The sequence below is a fragment of the Diadema antillarum genome, unplaced genomic scaffold (assembly GCF_040938485.1).
Source record: "Diadema antillarum isolate AM-2024a unplaced genomic scaffold, OU_Dant_1.0 scf00000014, whole genome shotgun sequence".
NCBI lineage: Eukaryota > Metazoa > Echinodermata > Echinoidea > Diadematoida > Diadematidae > Diadema > Diadema antillarum.
In genome coordinates, this window is record NW_027270903.1 from 431,856 (window position 1) to 454,950 (window position 23,095).

Sequence of the window (23,095 nt, forward strand, 5' to 3'; positions counted from 1 at the left end):
CCCGTGTCGCCATACCAGCTCTTTATGGCGGTGATGGCGATTACGCAATGGTGCATGTTGTCCGTTAGTTGGCATTGAGTCTTGTGATCAGTTGGCGATGTGTATAATCACGTATGATGCGTGTATTACGGTGGAGGTGATTATTGTGTGAGAGAATGAGTCACTACGTTGCCAATTTGATTTCATTGGTCTTCTTACAAAATATTTTATCTAGTAAAATTAGGAGAATTCCATCGTAAAATATGTCTAAATATTATATTCATGATATTTTGTATTAGCAGAATGGAACACTAAATGATATTTAGCTGATTTTTTCAACATTATCTATATTATTTATGAGCCATAGTTTCTTCATGGTGGACGACGAATGAGATAGGAAGAAGTGGGTGAATAACGGGATAACGTATGTGCCATATGAGTAGAAACTTCTGATTCTTCACAGAAATGGCCAAGAAAACGTATGATTTGCTCTTCAAGTTACTACTAATAGGAGACTCAGGCGTGGGGAAAACATGTCTTTTATTCAGATTTTCAGACGATACTTTCAGTACGACATTTATATCAACAATAGGTGAGTATATCGTCCCGTGCTCTCGCACTACTATGCTATACACAGCAGTCTATCCGCTTTGTTGCCCAACCCATCCCTCTTTGGTCTTTTGCTGTGTGTCAAAAAGTCTGTGCCGAAATGTAGGCTAGCTTAGCCTTAGGAGCGTACCTGCGGAAGAAAATTAGATCTAACGTTAGGCGGTCTATCACTTACGCAAATTAAAGCAGTCTGTTGCTGAAGATAGTCATTCATTAGTTACGTTCAGACGGGAGCCCTTAACCTCGAAGTTAGGAAACTTCGAGGTTAGAGCTTGTAGTTAGGGACCGTGAAGACGCACTCGTAGTTAGCAAACCTCGAGGTTTGCTCGATGTTTCGAGCCACGAGAAATCTTATGGTTAGCGCTCTAACCACGAGCCGCGGGGGGTCCCCACTCGTAGTTAAGCACCGTGTGGACACAAAAAACAACGAACTCGAAGTTAAGAGTGACCTCGCCGTAAACTCCAGCCCCCCCACAATTTCCCTCTGCTTCCGGGTCAACCTCCCAAACGTACACCACAAATACACTACACGTGAAAAACCTATGACGCACGACACAACAACATCATCTTTTCTTCCCATGCGCTTGATCTCTGAAACTGAACATGTCGAACTCGCTACTGTATTCTATATTCTTCTCCGACGCTAAAAAAGAAATGTTTTCGACGAATATCTTCATAAAGGCATAAAGTCATCAGTGCAGTGCTATCTCTGCATATCATGACAGAGAAAAAAGGGCTTTTTACACTTGTAAATTTTTGCTTAGCCCCGGACCAACGGTGGGGCTAAGGGGGGGCCTTAGCCCCACCGTTGGTACGGGACTATCCTTAGCCCACTTTCTGTTTACACTCGTTTTTGCCAAAGTGGGCTAGCCCCACCGATAGTACGGTACTATCTGGCCCTGCAAAATAGCAGGGGTTAGCACCGCAATTGCGGTGCCAAGCAAGTGAGTGTAAACAGAACGAAAAAATAATCCTGGGCTAAGCGACGGAGACGAAGTCCGACCCTCACTGACCAATCAGAAACGAGGTAATCAAGTGCTGCCGGTGCGTGCGTGTACGTGTACAGTACACAGCGTAATTATGAATATTCATGTTGTTTGGAAAGTCCGGGGCTAAGAAATACGAGTGTAAAAAGGTCAGATTTCTCCTTAGCCCCGGACAAGAGATAGTACGGGACTAATTGGCGAGTGTAAAAAGCTGAAAAAATTGGTACGGGACTAACGATAGTCCTGGGTCAGAGAAAGTCCGGGGTTAAGAAACACAAGTGTAAAAAGCCCTGGTTCTGTAAGCGAGTCCGACAGGGTTGGACTAAAGAATAAATAGACGCCTTGTTAGCAATGTGGGCTTAAACTTCCGGTTTTGTGGTTTTAACATCGAGTGGGACCCACTCGTAGTTACGGGGGGCAGAAGCTTAACCTCGAAGTTTCGTAACCTCGAGGTTACGATTCGTCGTGTGGACACACGTCGTAGTTAGGGGGCAAGAGCTAAACCTCGAGGTTTCCTAACCTCGAGGTTAGGGCCTACCGTCTGAACGTAACTATTGACTGGATTCAGGTAATATGCGCCATACTTATCAGCGGCAGTTAAGCTGTGGATGATTTTTTTTTTTTTCAAATCTTGCTGAACATTCATTCCTAATAAAATTTTACTGAGTAGGCCTAGCCTGCACGGCGTCTGACAGTGTCTGATACACCAATCTACTAAATCCCTCAAACACGGCCGCACAACAACAAAACTGTTGAAAATTTCTACATTCTTATCATAAATTTTACGAATCAGATCACGTGAATTGAGGTGCTTGGACTATGAGCATGGCATGTCAGCCCATAGTGAGTGAGCCCTCGCACAACATAGGCCTAACAACCGTTACATCCATGATATTGGGGGGTTGTGTTTCCGGACACTTACATGTAAGTTCGCGTGTGAAAACTTAAACGTTTACCCATTTTACATAGAATATGCACCCTTCTTTATAGCTACACGCAGCCGCTGTAGGGACAGCGGCTGCACCTCCATTCCTTCGCAGACGTTGTCATTTTTCAGTGTGGTTGTGCGACTCCTTCATGAATATCTTTATTAATCGTGGAAAACTATAATACAAGGAATTATCTTAATCTATGATAATCATTCAATAATCGGTATGCGATTTTTTGTTTAATTACGTCAAAAACTCACCGAAATCTGTGGCTGAAATCAGGTCTGTAAACGTCCTTATTGCTTCACTCCTCATCTGCGTGTTATTTGAATGGCATTCACTCTCGTATACTAACGTACAACGTAGGTAGTCGGAGAGGCGCCCTCTAGCTCTCCGACTACCTACGTTGTACGTTGTAGTATACGAGAGTGAATGCCATTTAAATAACACGCAGATGAGGAGTGAAGCAATAAGGACGTTTACAGACCTGATTTCAGCCACAGATTTCGGTGAGTTTTTGACGTAATTAAACAAAAAATCGCGTACCGATTATTGAATGATTATCATAGATTACGATAATTCCTTGTATTTTAGTTTTCCACGATTAATAAAGATATTCATGAAGGAGTCGCACAACCACACTGAAAAATGACAATGTCTGCGAGGGAATAGAGGTGCAGCCGCGTCGCTTCGCGACAGCGGCTGCGTGTAGTTACCTTCTTTACTACCTCAGCTCAAAGACTTAATATAGACTCCTCATTTACTAGACAACATATGTCTCTGAAAACGGCGTGAGAATTCCTGGCCCCTGGGTGCATCATTTTCATTACAGACGCACTTACAATACGCGTCCGGTCCCACAACCTGTCCGGTCCCACAACGCTTGGTCATACTGTATCAAGTGTATGTAACTTTATAGTGAGGTGCCCGCACCTCGTCAGGGGCCCGAATACCGTCACCCCACTTAAAATTGTTACAAGCGCGCTAAACAAGAATTTATGCCTAGGACTGTGTTCAGTATGCTTGAAACTTGACAGGTCTACCACAACCACGCAAATTGTGGTGAAAACCGAACAGTTTTTCGCGAAAATCTGAAATTTATATGAGGAATACGTGGTATACAGTAAGTATCATCACGGTCACCCGCACGCATCTTTTACGTGTACAGTATGTCTATGGGAGCATCACGGTCACCCGCACACATCTTTTACGTGCTTTGTCTATGGGAGCGCGGGTGACGAGTTGCTGGCCCCTTCCTTAGCGCACAACTATTCCGCATCGTTTGCGTTTGGCGATGATAGCTGCAAATTTTCGATATCGATCAGTGAACTTGTGATTCCATTGGAATTTTCAGCATTTTTCCTGTATGTGAGTGGGATTTCATAGAATTTCAGTGACGAAATGTGATTCAAATATGCACAAACATTAACTATGACGAAGTGCGGGTCACCCAAGTATACACTGTGCACTGTATGGTACGTAGCTCTACTACACATCGACCACCCTTTTTGAAACCGACTGCGTAGTTTTGGCGCACAGAACGCTTAGTATGCACTGTACTGTGCGCAGAGCACATAAAAATGTATTGGCTTTGACCGTTGATGAGGATGTGTGGGAAAACGCGAAAATTCACTGTTCATTAATGGTTTTAATCAAGGACAAAATTTCGAATGAATATTTTAACCGAATCATAATGTAATGTCAATGCATTTTCTAAAAAGCTTCGTACATTACGGTGTTCAATACAACTCAGTTTGTGTGCATAGTCAATGCAAAAACAGCGGTCGATCTAAAAAAGGAGCGGCATCGCGGGGAGCTGAAACGAGGCCACGCAAGTTCGACGGCGATATTTTTGCACTGAAACTTCGAATTGAAAAGGGAACAATGGCATTTGATAGTGCTGGATTTTCTCATGCACGTAGGTCAAGTTTTTACATGAATTTCAGTGTTAAATATTCTTATCAAGCACATTAAGATTAGGCGGTCGATGAGTAGTAGGTCCAACCATACACTTCACTGAGCAAAAAATTCAATCTTAACCTGGAATGCTATGATCATCGCTGGGCGAGTCAAAATAAATCTTTCCCAGCTTGGAACGATGCAAATTGCGCTGCTAGAGTTTGTACGCCCGCACGGTCGACAGCACCCTCTTTGCCCATTATTTTTCAGTGCTGCGCCGACATTTCGAATTATTTCTGCGATTTCTATGATTTCTGCGGCGTATACGATTTTAAAAAGCTTCATTTTCGGTAAGTTGTGATATCTGTATGTCAAAATCGATAGCTAAAGACGGTAGCTAAACTGATAAAGTTTTCATCTCATGTAGTCTGCGTAACAAATATTACGTAGTGTCCACACGGTACAGCCCTGTCGCGACTTGTGTACACTGACAGGGCTGTGTACAGTTGTTTACTGAGCTGAGCTGACTGACCATACCAGCGACCGACCCCAACAGCAACAGTACATTCGTGTCGGGGTTGCAGGGCATCCCTATCGTTTTTTATATATCTCCTAATTTGTATGTCTCTTATTTGTAAAAGTATAGTAGGTGTCCAACACATTGACACTGTGTCTGTACCTTGAAGATCAACAGCAAAATAATGATACCGTAGATTATAAATGCACATAGGAAAAGCATTACGGGCATTTCACACGTATTGTCAATAGAGGGTAGGGGTGTTGGTTTCAAAATACGGCGCAACCGAGCGTGTCAAAATAAGCTACGCGTTCGAAGCAGTTGTCTCGGAGTGCGCAAGTGTGTACCACAAATCGCATTTTCAGTGCGTGCTTGTGAATTCAGAATATTTTCTTTACATGTAAGTAAAATTTCAGGTAAATTGTGAGATATTTCAATTATCTATTGATAGAAAAACATTTAAAGGGTGTCAAAGTGTTGGACACCCGACAACACCAGGGTGACAACAGACCGAAATACAGGGTTTTATGCTAAAATTCTTAGCGGTGATGCTATTGTTAGATAAGATACTTACAATGATTTTAATAGCAAGGGGATCGATCTACTTTAGTATAGTACAGTAGGATCTGCTTTAGTGCTATGCTACAATTCGACCTCGATTATCTGGCCATGTCGGGACCGGCGCTCATCCGGATAAGCGAATTGGCCGGATATGGGAGACACAACATTAATGTATGTAGCTGCCGTCCGAGCTGCCGTCCCAGTGCACTGGCAGCTAGGCAGGTAGCGTACCCCGCAACGATGGTGTAATCTATGCTAGCCTGCGCAAAATTGTAGTCCCTTCTTCACAAAATAAAGTATATCTTTATGTGAAAATCATACATGTTTTACCTCATTAGATATTGAGAAACCTATCATGCACATTTTATGAAATTAGTGAAATAGATCCATGGAAAGATGTTAAAGTCACTGTTTTTTCTCAATTTTTGGATGAAAAAAAAGTCCTTCACTGCGTGAACGCGTCGGGATAATAGAGATTTCCGGATAAAAGGAGGCCGGATAATCGAGGTCGAACTGCATTTGACTAGAGGCAGAGCCCAGGGAAAGATTTTATCTGAGCTTTTACTTAGTCCTTGAGCACTTTGTAGACCTACATGTATTGTTGAACTGGTTACGTGGCACATGCGCGAACAGCCCAGTTTTTGTCGATGCATTTAGCGTGCATGGACTGACAGAAAAAATGGATAAACGTAGCACACATTTACGTGTCGTACGTATGGAAAAAAACAAGGAATATTAATTTGTGCATCAGCAGTTGAATATCCTTCTGTTATTCTAGAATTACTAGAAATGGTGAATCGGTTGAGAATGGGTATCCCGGAGATTGTCTCAAAGATAATGGCAGTTCAACTTGTTTTCAGAGGTAATAGTTAGGAATACATAGCCATTTATGATATTCGGAACGGTATGCTATTACAATATGCGGCGTTTGGTCGTATTTGAATGATGAATGGTCGAAAGAGTTGCAAGCGTTGCAATGCATTGCCATTACTGCAACAAAACTGCATGCAAGTCATCGGGGCACTAATACTGGTTCCAGCACCGCAGGGTTACTTGCTGACGTGACTGAACCTCCCTCGCGCCGCGATCTGATATCTGTTTATGTTATTTTATGGGAGTCCATTGCAGTGAATGAAAAAAAAAATTATGAAAATGTCTTTCAGTGTCATGAGTGTTATAAGTTCAGTGAAAGACAGCAGGATGATGGCAATCCAGGAATTTAGGGGCCATGCTCTGTTTTGACCTGATCTTGACACTTAGAGATCTACAACAATTGCCAAAGAGATTTTTCTCCTCCCCACCACTAGAGGGCAAACTATATAATGGTGTCAGTGATTTCATGGGGGCTGCCATTACCCACTTAATAATGGCAGACTTTGCGTACTGAAGTAACATTTACAGTGCACATTTGAACTTTTACGCGAGTACGCACAAAGTTTCTAGATTTGGCTGCTCGGTGGTTGCTCGTTTGCTAGCGTGTTAGCACGAGGGGTGAGCCTACCGCCTCGTCGTCTTCCAGTGCGCCCCATGCGCTCACAAAAAATAGTACAGGGCGTATGCATACTCCGCACTCTAGCAGTTACTGGGGAAAATCCGTTTGACAATTACAGAATGAATTATGTAATCGGACATGTTTCAGCTTCTCATAATTTTTTTTTAATGCCATTTCAAACCAAATTAGTCAATCTTTAATGAAATTGATGCCATACTTAAATATGTATGGATGCCTACAGAAACCACATAGACCTAGTTATCGATTCACTACTCACTCACTCCTCCCTAATATGCATTATGCATGCTCTTGCTAGGTGTATGCACATCATCTGCTGAAATTTGCCGACCACTCTGATCACTTCTGCTGGAAAGCTGGCATTCTAATCCTACAGGGCCAGGGCCCAGTTGTGAGAAGCTCAAAAAATCCAATGCTAGATCCCCTAAATCATACAAAACTTTGCATTCTTGAAAATGAACCTTGTCCATTGCTGAAAGGGCGTTTGATTTCATATAATATGCAAATATCCAACGCAACTTTGATGAATCAAACACAGCTTTGCATTTGACCCTGATCAAATGCAAAGTTTTTGATGATAGAAACTACTTGCATTTGATGTTAAGCTGCAATAAGGTGATATGGCCACACTATTTTTGATAGAAATAAAGCAGTAGATTCAGGGTTAGGCCTATACATGGGGCCTCCACACGGTTAGTGGACCGCCACTCTGAAATAACTATCATTCAAACTCCCAACAAGTTCCTTGTATGTTGATTTAAAAATGATAATGATAAACACACTTGTATGCCTTTACTCTAGTCTCACTGCTATTATTCTGACTTGCAGAGGGGTACATATAAACATAAACATAACAATAAGCCAACATGAATTTTGTTTCGAAAATTAATCATATGCAACACGATGTCTTTAGAGCTGTCTTGAATGCAGCATATGAGATTGAATTGCATACTCCAAGGGCATCAAAGACAGGAGAAGATGCTGCATATATTCTCTCTTTCCCTTGTGGAACCAACATACATTGTACCATGCCACTCCCACAAGATGAAAGATTTCATCTGGGTTTGTATTAAAAAATTAATTCGACTGATTTCTGAAGAGCACAACCATAGACAGCTTCCCGAGTCAAAAACAGAGTCCTCAATTTACATGTAATTCTCTCACATACTGGTAACCCATGATGCAATTGTTTCAAGGGGAGTGATGTGAAAGAACTTGGATCACTATGTTTTACTTAACACTTGAGCAGCAGCATTGTGCTCTTTGCAACTCTGCAAGTTGAGTGGATGTGACATTACAGCATTGCCATAATCAAGATGAGAAATTACATAGGAGTATACAGCGGAAGCTGGAACTTCATTTGGCAGATCAATTTCTGCATACTATTCATCCTTATAAACCATTACAGATGCACGTTCAGACCATCACATCTTTCTAGCATACCGTACTGCAGAAATTGAGTTATTTTTTTTCTCTCCTATTGAAAATTAATGCATATTATTACTCCCTATTAATATTTAAATATCATCATCATCATATTATAATCACTATTTAGGTTCACTGGTCTCCTCAGATGGGTATTAGGTTAAATTATGTTGCTGTGACGAAGCTTTAGGAATTTGTTCTCTGTATCAAATGTGAATGATTTTGCGTTGTCATACTATCTTACAGTGAACATATTCTAACTTGTATAGTGTACTAAATTTGTATGATGCTTGTGACAGATATCTTCCTTACTGAAAGTGGAGTCCTTTATTAATTACAGAAAGTTTTGATCTCTATGTGCTTGCAATGATTGAGGACTCCTGTGCAAGTGCAACCATCACAGATGTGTAACTATTGAAAGATGACACAGCAGTCCAAGGTCCAACCGGGATGCCAGGTCAAGATGACCTAATGTTACAATGAACTGCTGACTTTCATTTTGTCAAAATTTTCTTGGCAATACTAGCAGGATTGTGCTAAAATGCTTTGCTGGTCTCAAGTTCAGAGATGACCGCATAATCATTCCAAGCAACTGTCATTGAGGTATTTTATCCCTCATGTCTTCATTGATAGGTTGATTCTAAGGATATGACATACCGTATATTTCAGCACTGGTGCATCGTGCAATTCTTTGAGAGAGTACAGCCCAAAGCTGTTCGTACTTGCCCATCTTGCATCTGAATAAGTTTTGATGAAACTGGTTAAGAAACACAGTATGAGTTTTGGCAGGGTATTTTAGTGTAGGCAGTATGTTTAATCTTTCATTTTTGTCAGCAAGACTGTCAGTTGGTGAGTGCTATGCAAGTGATTTTATTAATATGCAGTTGCATTATGAACTCCATTCTTTTTGTTTTTCCTTGAAGAGTGATTCCATTAACCCGTTGAAGACTAAAATTACTGTAAAACCAGAAATGTTCGCGTGCATTGTAATTTTACAAATTTTGGGAGAGCCTAGATTTGCAGAGTTGAAATGCACACGAAAGTTCTTTTCTACCCTATATGCATCGAATGCCAGTGCCATTTTTTGAAAATTTCATGCCACAAAAAAAGACCGTTGGCTCCAGTTTGCAAAAACTTCATGCTGCAAAAATGTTTTGCTTTACAGAAGTCCCTAGTATACTTGGGCAGATGTCTATGGGAAACGGGTGTTCTAGCGAAATCAGTTTGTCCTCAACGGGTTAAAGTGATCATAAGCCCTTTTTACACTTGTGTTTGTTAACCCCGTACTTTCTCTGACCCAGGACTATCGTTAGTCAATTTTTTCAGCTTTTTACACTTGCCAATAAATCCCGTACTAAGCTCTTGTCCTGGGCTAAGGAGAAAACTGACCTTTTTACACTCCTATTTCTTAGTCCCGTACTTTCCAAACCACATGAATATTCATGATTGCGCTGTGCACTGTACAAGTACACGCACGCACCGGCAGCACATGATTACCTCGTTTCTGATTGGTCAGTGGGGGGTCGGACTTCATCTCCGTCGCTTAGACCCGGATTATTTTTTCGTTCTGTTAACATTCGCTTGCTTGGCACCGCAATTGCAGTGCTAACCCTGCTATTTTGCAGGGCCAGATAGTACGGGATTATCGGTGGGGCTAGCCCACTTTGGCAAAAACAAGTGTAAACAGAAAGTGGGCTAAGGAAAGTCCGTTACCAACCCCCCCCCCCCCCCTCAGCCCCACCGTTGGTACGGGACTAAGCAAAAATTTGCAAGTGTAAAAAGCCCTATAGGGGATTTAGAACATGTTTCAAACAAGGCTCTGGAGAGGGTGAAGAATAGGTATATTTTTGAAGTTAATTTTGAAGTTCATATGCACACAGGGATGCCAAGTTCAAAAAAATTTAATGAGTGAGATTGCACTCAGCAAGGAATAACAATCAGTGGACCAAGACAGCCATTTTTGTTCTTGTTGCTGTTGATGTTTTGTTGTCATACAAGTTTTTAGATACATAATCATGTAATAGATTGTGTCATTTTATGAAATTGAACCAAGGTTCTTCAGCAAGCATCGGTGATTGATTTGGAAAAAAACACAGTAGAAATACATTCTATATTGAAAGTCAAACACATCTATTGTGATCATAGTTCATACAAAAAAAATCTGTTACTGACAGTAATCTGCACATATTAATACCATTTGGTACCAGTCGAGATCTATTGGTTCATGCTGTCAGGAAGGTGGTCCAGGAAGACGTGCCTGTGAAACTGGGGAAAGTTTCACTTGCCATTGAAATGGCCTTCATTTCTAGACGTCCCTACAAAGACTGCCAGTGATAAATTATGTGACCAATGTAGTAGTTTTTGACTGGTAGTGTGCAAAGGACTTACTGTAAGTACACGTACTGGTACATGTACATATACATTGTACAGTGTGTCTGAGTAGCCTGTAGAGTTTGTCAGCTAGTGATATGGCATGGTACTAGAAGTTCTATGAAGTGAAGTGCTCGGCGGAAATAGACTTCAGCCTACAAATTTGAAGTGCTCATCACTACACAGCATTTGTCATACTTTAAAACACTTTCTCCATCCTGTTAACATTGAAAGGTCCCAAAGGATTACATTTCCTCAATCTACCAGAATTTTTATAATCCTCCACTGCAACTTTCGAGTAGAAATGTGTACTCATTCTAGCTGTTGGCTAGCAGGCTGATTTTAATTTGGATCACCACTCATAGCACAATTTTGATTCACATTGGGGAGCCGGGTTTCCCCCAAGTGCAATTTAGTAGAATGGATTTGCATTTGCAGTGTTATCACGCATGATCTGCTCAAATAAGAATCATACAAATGTAGTCCATTGTGAGAGAACACTACAACATGTTTTAGGGTTCCACAAACACATAACATCTCACCAACATGCTTGATTGGTGGAAAAATGCATGACCACATTATGAAAAATGTGTACATTGTAGTTGTCTGAGATGTAATGGTCTGTGATGTACAGTACTATTGGCAGCAAACAGTAATCACAATAGAAGATCATTAATTTTGCTCTGTGTTTTATTTCAAATGTCCTATCTTTGTATTGCTAGAATACATACATGTATGTATACATACACTCAGGGTTGGACTTGCTGCGACCATTGGATTGAGCAATTTTATTGTACATAGGGAATCAAAAACAACATTTCTACCACCCCACCCCCCAAAGACCTTCTGCTTCCGTGCCTCGGTGATGTTTAGGTTTACCAGAGATTCCCGTTGATACAGCTGTTGATGCATCACAAGCGTACTTCCCGCAAATTGTCCTGTGCCTGTCACGCTTGTTAGACAAATGATCATGATGTTGATGTGCTTGCTTCCTGGTAGAATAGCACACAAGTGTGTAATGTTGTTAAAGAATTCAAGAACGTGTTTGTATATGTGGACATTTAGTAAAGTGTGCAGCCAGCATCCTTTCCTGAGACAAGTATGGATTAAAGATGCTTGCAGGGGAGAATACTGACTGAATGCTGAAAGTCCAGAAACTTTCCCTGCATGAAACTTTTGCAGATTGGAACCTACTGTATACTGTACATCCTTTTTTCATAAATTGGCATTGGCATTTGATGCATGGTGTAGGAAAAAAAAAACAACCTTTCACATGCATTTTACTTTTGCAAATCTTGGCTCCTTGTGAAATTTGCAAGTTTCATTTACACGAAAATTTCTGGGTTTTAATACAGTATTAGAGGTCCTATTTACCTTTGGGAGCAGTGATTTAAAAAATATTCAAGATATCACTTTCGATGCATACATGTATGTGTAGGTCAATTGTATCACAAAACATCTTACCATATACAATTTTTGCAATAAAGCTTAAAATATAAGAAGATATCACTATTTTCCTCATTAAACCATAAATGCAGACGATTTAGTCTGTAAACATTTTTATTATAACTATTGTTCACATTTTGTATATCTACACTTGTAACAATACTTAACATCAGTTATACTGGTTCTGATTTTTACATTGGTTGTTTCTATCCCTAACTCATATTTTAGAACTATTTTGAAACACTAATGCTGGGTTTTTGTTTCATCTGCAAACAGTAAATTATGCCTTTAACTGCCTGTAACTTTCCCAGAATGCGATTGTCAGTGAGACGTTGAGGCCTCTGTGCAGTGGAGTGTCTTCAATTATCTTCAAACTTTTGATATCTGTCATCTTTCCATATTCATGGCACTCTGTCATTGTGCAGTTATTGTTCTTTTTTTAAAGACATTATAGATAAAAGCAGGCCCTTTAATAATGTACTACCCTGCCTTGGGATATGTGGATGCAGGGTGATAGAATCAGACAAATGATGATAGTGACAAATTTACTAAAATTTAACCAAAATTATAAAAACACTTCTGAAGTTACAAGATTTTTGTTGTTGTTATTGCAGTGATATCAGTCCAAATGACATTTTTGGTCAGCAATGGCATACATTGGCCGTATAACATCATCAAACTAATTTGTTTATTGTAAATGATCAACAACCCCTTATTGATTTTGGTTAAATTAGTACAGCTTTCAACCATTTACTGCATAGTACTATAAGTTTTAAAAATCTGTAGCATAAGAGAATTCTGTATAAAAAAGAAGAACATTTTCTGTTCTCCATTTCTGATTTTAGTGAAACTCTTAGAATTGCACTTGATAAAACAATCCCTCTAGCAGCCCACTCAGAGAGTGCAGAAATTCTTGTACAATGTAATGTGTAGCTTTGGAGTGCTCTAAATGCCCTGAATAAATGGGGTATTCAAATGTGTCAGCCATTATTTATCAAGACATTTACTGTACAATGCAATGGCTTGAGCCTTTTTCGGTTAAAGTCAACCCTCTTAGACCCAGTATCTCAAAATGACATTAAAATTGTACACAAATACGATTGTAGATGTCGCATGGTAATGACAGTGTTACCCAGCAATTTGCATCGAATTTCCTTACATGGATGTATCATTGAATGCACAAAACATACCTGTAGTAATGACCTACACACTTGTATGGCCATATTAAAGCAATTGTGTGTTTGAGACTGTGCATGTGTATTGCAGAAATAATGTTTTGAATCAAATTGACTGCAACCTGTATGTAGTGGCCTCTTGTCATTTAAAGGCCACCTATTTTTTTTTTTTTTTGCATGAGTGGATGCTCTATTCAGGTTTGATTACTTGCAATGCAGTTCTTACAGCCCGATAATGACAGTGGGAAAAATCTGCACTTTAAAATGTAAAATTTACTTTTAATGGCAGCTCGGTAAATTCAAGAAAATGCCCATGAAAAACGTGAAACAAGTCATGTCAGTATAAAGACTATACCAGGCTGATCATCATAGTCTACATACTTGATGCTCTTTATGTATGAAAATGTACAATAATAATTCAAATGTATGGGAATTTCTTATTTTTCTGTTTTCCATATTTGGCTGCGTTCACAAATTTCAGTATCAACTTTCTAGCGTCATTTTTTTTTTCTAATGCACTATCACTATTATGAGAAGGAAGTGTAGTGCACAAGTGGGCCACACACAAGACAAGAACAGGAATATACATAAGTATACAGATATGGAATGCTTTTTGAGGCATTGTTGATATCATTGCCCCGGTAGACAATAATAATCAACATTGTCTCAAATAAGAGCAGTCTATTGTACATCTACAGTCTGTATTCTGTATTCTTAAAAAAATAGACATTGGTTAACTTTACTTTGTTAATTGTGATTGCTGTATGGCCCTGCCGCTGAAGTTTGCGTAGCAATTGCACTGGACAAATATACGGTATATACAGTAAATTTGAAACTTGAATCTATGCCTGCAATTTCAACTCATCAGAATCAATGATTCATGAAATGAGGTACCCCGTATAAGATTGTACGATATAATACTACTAGGCAGTACCTTTGTTTTGTATGCTTTAAGGAGATTGTTTATATAACTGCGTTATTCAATACATGATTAAATAAAGATATGCTGTAAAATTGTATCCTGACAAGTGATGATATGCTGTACATGGGTATAAACAGTCCTCAAAGGCATTGTTTGGAGCCAAGGTTTAGCAACGTTCAATTGTGTATCCCAAGTGAATGAAACATGCATTTAGGCTTTCTTAGGGCTGCCCCTCTTCCTCATTCGCCTGCCTTAAACTGTGTATGTGTTTGACTGTCCTGTTTACCTAACTAGTTTCATGTGTGGGTGAGACATTATGTAAACATGTGCGGTGTATATTTATCACTGTAATGAGCCAATAACTATGATTTGAAGTGAGGTATCAAAACAACAGAGTTCTTGGCAAGGAAGATATTATCTTCATATGAAGTAAGGTACAGCATACAATTATTGTACTTTATTTTGTTTGATGATTGCCACTAGTCAATTGCCATTACAAGTAAACAGTTCTGTCACTTTCCCGTGAGTTTTGCTTTATTACCGGTACAAAATGACATCTGAGTATTGACCGATTCTGTGACGCGCTATGTGTATTTTTGGCATGGGCGCAGCCATAGTGGGTGTATCAGCCGACCCCCCCTCCGCACTCCCCCACCCCTCTCCCTACATTAGCACGCGCGCAGAATGAAATACTGCTTTAGCCAATGGGCGTCTCGTACTGAGTGCGCGAATGCTTGCTAGTGCGCGAACCTTTGTTACAAGTGCGTGATAAACATGTTGCCCCAGGGTGGGGGAGAGCAGGGGGGGTCGGCTGATACACCCACTATGGCTGCGCCCTGTGCCGTAAAATGTCTGCTGCCCTCAACAAACCCGAATCGGTCAATACATGTAGGTTTTTAGTGAATTCGCAGAAAGATACCAACCTTATCTATTTTTAAGGGTAGATATCCAAGAATATGATGTTCTGGGTATATAAATCTCGTGCGGTTTAAAAAACAGAGAGAATATTTCCATTGAAAGCATTTGAAATTGTGTCGTTGAATAATCCAAACAAATACAGAGTACTAGAGATAAGCTGTTACTATTTGACTGCATGTACAGTGTACAATGTACAATGTATTTTGAGATGCCCCTAAAATGTGTACTGCAGTTATGGTCATTGACACGAATTCAAAGTACATCGGCACTCAAAATTATTACTGTGCACTAAACCTCTGCAAAATTTTGTGAGGCACCAAGCTTTGCAAAAGTAAAATGCACACGCAATCCATAGAATGCCAGTGGCAGTTCACTGAAGTTTCATGCCACTAATGTTTGTGGTTTTATAGTGAACATGACTCTACTTTTGTGATTTATATACATGTACTTTTGTTTAGCTGCTGATGTCAATTAGTTTTTAAGTAGAATAACTTGAGTAACTCTTTAAAACTCTGGAATCTTGTACCAACTTGTCACTGCACTCTGGAACAGTTTCACTGCATTCTGAAAAAAAAAAAATAGTCACTGTGAAATTAATAAGTGTTTATAAGAGTCCATATTTCAATCCGTAGACATACATGATCCAACTGCTAAGTTTTACTGAGTGGCTTATTTATCTTTATTTTTTTCTTGTGTTTTGGTCATGTTCAGACTGGGTAGTGTACTTTGGGTCTTCCTGCATAAACCTTTCCTGTATATGGCAAGAGAGGGCGCCATCCACTTTTTTTCCAAGCCTCCTGCCATCTGATTCTCTGCGCGTTTTTGTGTGCTGAGTGTTCTAGTCTATTAGATAGTGATTGTTCTGATGTCAGGGTGATTGTGGTGACTACAGTGTTTGCATTGAAGCTCCTTGATCTGTGTGTTTGCTATGTACATACAGTCTGAAAGATATTATAAATTGACTAACCCAGAAAAGCATCCCTTCTCTAAATAGGCAGCTGAGTGATGTACAATGTACAGTGTATGTCATTCTACGTTCTACAGCAGGGTGAAGAGGTATCACAATTGCTCTAAAGATTATGTGATTTTTTTTTTGATTTTGTTTGTTTGTAGCAAGATTAATTTACCCTGGCCATAATGGTGCATTTTACTATAAAATGTCAGTTCACATCCTAGAGATAATGGCAAGTTGTGAGGGGATGACATCATCAATTCACTACATTTTATGTTTGCATTTCGACTGTTCAAGAAACTGTTATGCGAAAATTTTAAAAACTTCACAATTTCATAACTTCCTTCATTTTCATCAGATTTGGATCGAATGTTTCATTGTTTTGCTTCGAAACTTTTGCCCTTTCTTTTCAGACTAATTTTCTACTGGCCTGGATCTCTTCTTTATGTATGCCCTTCTTTGTGGAAGCTCATAATCCTCTTTGGCATTGGCATGATGTGCCTTTCAAAAGGATCTTAAAGGAGACCTCCGAATGATTTTCAGACTTTTACATTTGAACAACTAAATTAGTTATACACAGAACCGAGTACTGAGTTTCAGAATTTATGGTGACTGGGTTGAGGAATAAGAATGTTTTTAAAATTTGCAACAAATTTCAATGAACAAGGATGATGGCAGCCTCACCCATAAGAATGCATGAGCTGGGGCTCAAGGAAGCAGAATAAAAGAAGATGGCATGCATACATTCTACACAGGTGAACTTGTTAAGCAAGTGGTATTGTAATGGAATTACACTGAACATTTCTGAAATATGGGAGGCTCCTATGTCATCAACACTGTTCAGTGTAAGTATTGTTTTTCTGCTCAAGAACCACAATAAATTCCACAAATCTATACATGGAGCTGTTGATTTATGTGCTTCATGATGTGAAATTATGAAAATCGTCTGGAATGCCCCTTTAAGATGATTTGATTTTTTTTATTACAATTTTGGGAGTTTGCAAAGCAAACTACATGAGGGCAAGTCAACAAATTCAGCAAGCTATGTGAATACTGTGGCATTCCATTGCCTAGGGGTACCTTTTGTCAAACTCCTTGTCAATATTTCTTGGGATGATTTTGTTGTTGCTGCACTAGGCCAATTTACATGATCCATGTTGTTTATAATTGGGCAGAGTAAAGTTTAATTTGTGTTTATTCCAATATTCCCCCCCCCAAAAAAAAAGATAATAATAAAAGAAGAAAATATTCCAATGCTCTTATTTTCATGCTAGCTCAAAAAAAAAAATTAAATTTATAAGATGTCACAGTGATGACTGTTCCAAGTTTACAGAGCAGTTGTAGTCTTTAAATAATATGTGTCAGCACCCTGGAAACAATATTTACTTTATGAAAGACATACATGTATCGTAACCTCTGCAGTGAGTTTTACAGTAAAATATTAGCATGTAGACCCAATTTTTTTCCACATAGTACTATCCCTTTGCATTGCATGCTCGCCTGCTGTAAACACAGGCGAAATCATGTTTATAGACGTTTCACAAGTTTGTATGTCCACATTGGTAAAATATTGACAGGCAGGGTCAGTACATTTAGAGTTTATTCCTTGCCAAAGTCTTGCAGTGCATCAGAGATAGTAGACAAAATGAGTGTCATAGACACTTAACAAACGAGACAAATGAAAAGTAAGCCTTGTAGGAATTGAATCCTTTACCAACAATCCACACCTTATTTTGTCAGAGCTAAGCAGCTTATCTGTGGACCTAGGATTTTAGGCTTCATGCTTGAATTACTTAAAGATCAAACACAAGAAGTCAAAGACAGAAATGTAGAGTCTGACTTCAACTGTCTGTAGTGTGCGTAATGGTTTGCATTCGCAAATGTAGTTTGAATTTTGTCCATGAATCATGCAAATTTCTTCTACATAAAAGAATGTGACAGATGATGTACTGTTGGCGTATGTGTATGTCTACAGACATCCGATGACAATGGCGCTTTGATATGCATTACTGTATGTTTGTAGGTTATACAAATACACCACTTTTCATGGTTAGTTTAGTCCATAGACTAGATTTAGATCGTGTTTTTTTTCCACCTTCGTCAATATGGGCAATGACAATTGTAATTTTACACAGAGCAAAAAAAAAAAAAAATTAATGCATGACGGGGCCATTTGTGACCGCTGTAATGTGCATTCTAAGCCCCATTCCTCACATACACTTTGTACACATTATTGTACACTGCACGTATATGAACATATTTTAACTTCCTCTTTTGCAGTTTAAGTTTTATGGCTTTGGAAAGGCAGCAACCAGTCACTCATCTGCATGGATTTCAATTGTTGCTGTGCTTGCTATAATCAGTATGATATCAAGTTTAAAGGACATGCTTTCCAGAGGATCAAGTCTTTAAAGGACAAGTTCACCTTCATAGACATGTGGGTTGAGTGAATGCAGCAATATTAGTAGAACACATCAGTGAAAGTTTGAGGAAAATTGGACAATCCGTTAAAAAGTTACGAATATTTTAAGTATCTGCGCAGTCACTGCTGGAAGAGAAGACTACTACAGTGTATGATGTCACATGCGTACAACTATACAAGGAAAATAAAAAGAGAATTTCACAAAACTTTACTTTTTGAATAAAGTGCACATTTCTTCGACTTGCTACTGAAGTATGTTAAGGGTAATATTATTCCCCCTGCCTTCTGAAAGAGAGAAGTCGAGTGTTCTTTGTTATGCGAGAAAAATGGAAACATGTTGAATTTTCTTTATTCTTTCTTTATGTCGTTGTACTCATATGACATCACAAGCTATAGTAGTCTTCTCTTCCAGCAGTGACTGAGCAGAAACTTCAAAAATTCATAACTTTTGAACTGATTGTCCGATTTTGCTCAAACTTTCACTGATGTGTTCTACTAATATTGCTGCATTTACTCAGTCCACATGTCTATGAAGGTGAACTTGTCCTTTAAGGCTGTGTTTATCAAACCTGAGAGAATTATATTTCAAAACGCATTTTGAGTGGCATTTATGAATATGGTTTGAAATGCGATTGTTGTGGTGCTGCATTTACATGTATCTAACAATCATATAATCGTGATTCGAGTATTGCCACTGTGCCGCTGCTTTGCACCGTTCGACCAGGGAAGTTTAATTACAAAACATACCGTTATCATTCACGCACAAACAATGGATAGAAAACATAAATAGCACACACTTTTCTCTGCTACTTTGCTACAAAATGCAGATCTATTCAATGTCTCCTGCACATATAAAGAAGCTTTGAACTTACATTGTAAGTTAGGTTTTGAGGTTTTTGGGTAATTTGATCCTAAATTATTTCTGAGTGGAAATCAATTGGCCAGATCTTGTTCTTGTTTGGAGCAAACACACCTGATAACAAGCTCCGTCATTAGACACAAAGCTCTGAGGGGAGTAATCACTGTACACAAGCTCTGTATCTTGTCTATTCGCCTTTGATTGAACTGGCAACAGTCATAAAGTGATCACACCAAACATCCACGGACCAGTAGGAGGGCAAAAATTCTTCTTGTTTGTACACCCTTCTATCTCAGAACCATGCTCAGTGTATCCAGCTCTTTTAGCCAGAAGATACTTACATACGGTGCATTGTGTGTTATGGACAAGCTAATAAAGGAACTACATTGTATGTGATTGCAAATGCATGTTCATGATATACATGTACAGTACCTGCAACATCACTTACATGTCATGGGCAAATAAATATCTTAACATGAGTGTACTTTAAGTTTAATACAAAGTATGTGTGTCATTGTATTTTGCAATCAGATTTCTTCTACTTGTATTTTTCTTCAGGTTACTTGGATATGCCGACAAAAACCTCCAACCAAAATTTTGTCAGGGACATCATCTGTTAATCATTGCTAAAATACTGATATGACTAACAAAAGACATGGAATGCCCCATTCTCTAGACTTAGCATAACTTGCATATTTCCATTTTACTATTTTAAGACATTTCTGGGAAACTGAAACACAAATCAACATGAATTGCAAGTGAATAGTTATTCAAATTGATGAGGTTATTGCGCCGAGTTGTTTTTATTGCATCTGATTAACAACTTGCCATATACTTTATATTGACATTATTGCACAAATTCAGTTCGATTCAATAGTTTATTTATTTCCATAAAAAACTACATGATACAATAACAAAGCGTTGCATGTACAAATAAGATATATATGCTGATCAATTTAGTGCTTATTTACATCAGTGTAAGACAATTTGTGAATCAGTTGCTATAAAGTGCAGAATTCCTTGAATGGTATTATTACCTGCTGTTGTCTGGCAAAAACTGGTAACAAAAAACAAAGGAGAAATCGTTGGATTGTTCCAAGAAACAATGATTATGAATTAATGCTAAATATATAGTCAAGTTGACTGTGATTGCAATTGTACTCAACAATAAGAGCAACTGTGCATGCGCTCTATATATAGCCACAAGGTAAAACTTCTCAAGATATTCTTTTTCTTTCGCTTCAATTGTTTCTTGGCCCCCCCCCCCATGTGATGTTGTGAGAGATTTGCATTTTTTTGTTATTTGGTGGAGAAAATTTTGCACACACGCACTGTACAGTTACATGTACATACATGGCATTATGTGGTTCAAGGTTATTAGATAAATATAGTTTGCGGTTACAATTGTACTTCTGTTTGTTTGCCCAATGTTGTGAAATACAAAGTTCATAATCTCATGTAAAACATTTCTTTGTTCTAAGTTATGAGAAAAAGAGGCCCAAACATTTCCTCTTTTTTTTTTGATAGTTGAAAATGGTGTTGAGATAATTCTTCTTGCATTCAAGACACATGTCAGGTCTTTAGCATATTCATCAAAATGATGGGTGAATAGATACACACAAAATCAATGTCGCTCCTCAGCTCTGAAAATGCTCTTTGGAAGAAATATACTGTGCACAGTGGAAGTCGGAAGAAAAATGTAGGGCTACTCTTTGACCTGTGACCTTATGACCTTGATCCGACTATCTTTTGAATGATGACAACCTAGCCGTTAACCCATACATGTATGGGTGACAAATGGTGTGATTTCACTAATGCTATATTTGCCTGTGATTGAATTTTCATATTTGCACAATCAGGACAAAATGTGTATTTTTCAGCTCTGCTTTCCTCTCCTGCCAAGGCATGCGAAATGGAACACTGTACAGAGATCCATTCTGTGTTTGGGCATTCTTTTGTTATGATGGAAATTATGAAGTGGCAATTGTTATACATCTCTGATTTATTTCATCGAACTTGTTTGCTGTGGGCTAGCCTTGGTTCCAGAATGAACTGCTATTTCTGCAATACAGTTATTTCATGTGGCTCTTCAGCCGGAATAATATAAATAGGGATAGTGTAGAAGCATGGCAACTATGGTGTAAATAAAGAACCTGGTTTGTTTTCCATACAAATTTATGAGAACAAAATGGCACCATTACTACGCCAGAGAAAGCTGTCCCTCTCCACCCCCACCCCCCCCCCCCCCTTCCTTAACAATGACCAAGAGGGTATACTTCCTTGTCCAATGACCCATCCTACAGGACATTACAGTAACTACACTGTACTTCAAGCCTGTGGCACAAAGAGATTGTAATGGCAAAAATGAGAATAAATTTGTGTGTGACTCTGGTCATACAGGCCGCATATTCTTCTCTCTCATTGTTAGAAACATTTCAACATCTTTAACAAAAAAAAAATGATTAAATGAAATAATGATACATTGATATGTGTGATCCAAAAGGATTATTTTTATCTCAGAGAGCCTCATGAGTAACTATATTACAATGTTCACAAAAGAAATGCAAGTAGTGGCCAAGTATACTGTCGTCATACTAAAATATCCTGTACCTCACTTTTCTGTGTATATAAGACAGTGGAATGTTAATCAGCCATTTTTTATCAGCAGTTGAACTTTGCCTCCTGCAAGAATTTTTATTTTTTTTAAAGATAATTTTAGATTTGACAGGGTTTGCTTACGATACTGGCATCTCCTCAGAAGCCATACTACTTGAAGATTTTATTCTTGTTGTTAAAAAGAATGTGGCTCAAAGAAATAAAATCCAGGACACCCCTCATTTGAAGTTTGCACGTAAGTTTGCACTTAGTAAATGGTTGAAAGGCAATAACTCCAGCCATGTTCATGTTGTATGCTACAGTAAACCATTTGTTTTTTTGATACGGAGATAATTTGTTTTGATTTAATGTTGTTATTGTTTTTTGCTGGATGTATTTTCAGTGCTGTTCACTCTTTGACTGTGTATTAGCACTATGAAAAAAACAGGAGAAATGAGACCCTGATGATAGCTTATCCAAGGTTCACATCATAGGAGTATGCAGTATGTAACCCTTTCTTATTTTTCTGTCCACAAAGGCTTCGTCTAATGTGGATGGGTCTTCACATCACAAATTCAAGAATTATTCGATTGACATGAGTGTCAAATGCATTTGATCATTTAATCTTTTCATTTTCTGCACCCACTAAGCTCCACCCCTCAGAGCTCCTTTTGCCTTTTGTGATGTCAGCTGAAATAAGCATAACAATACCTGATGGTATGCAGCTTGCCATAACTAAGTGGGAGGCACCAGCTCACAACAGCCAGACAGGTCTTATACCCAATAAAATTCTACATCTTTTCTTAGCATATGCTCAATCCTGGAACATATGCCACATGGCAATAACTCTCATATTATCCAACTAGGGAGGTGCAACAATGGTCCAACTCTCTGAGTTATAGTTCTATGAGACCTGTCTTTGCTATGATTCTTTGTGTAAATGTAATACTGTAAAAGTGGATATTTTGGGGCGACTGATTTTTTGCGCTCGGCACGTTGAGAATTTTTACCGTGTTTTTAA

General features: G+C 38.8%; 1 protein-coding gene across 1 annotated transcript in view; it reads left to right on the forward strand.

Annotated features, from left to right (window-relative positions):
• The first annotated feature begins 362 nt into the window (after nt 1-362).
• Nucleotides 363-23,095, forward strand: part of LOC139723261 (ras-related protein Rab-10-like) — a 33,886-nt gene continuing 11,153 nt past the window's right edge. The window contains exon 1 of the mRNA XM_071634529.1: nt 363-571. Within this exon, the coding sequence (XP_071490630.1) occupies nt 445-571 (127 nt within the window). The 5' untranslated portion in view covers nt 363-444. The remainder of the gene's footprint in view (nt 572-23,095) is intronic.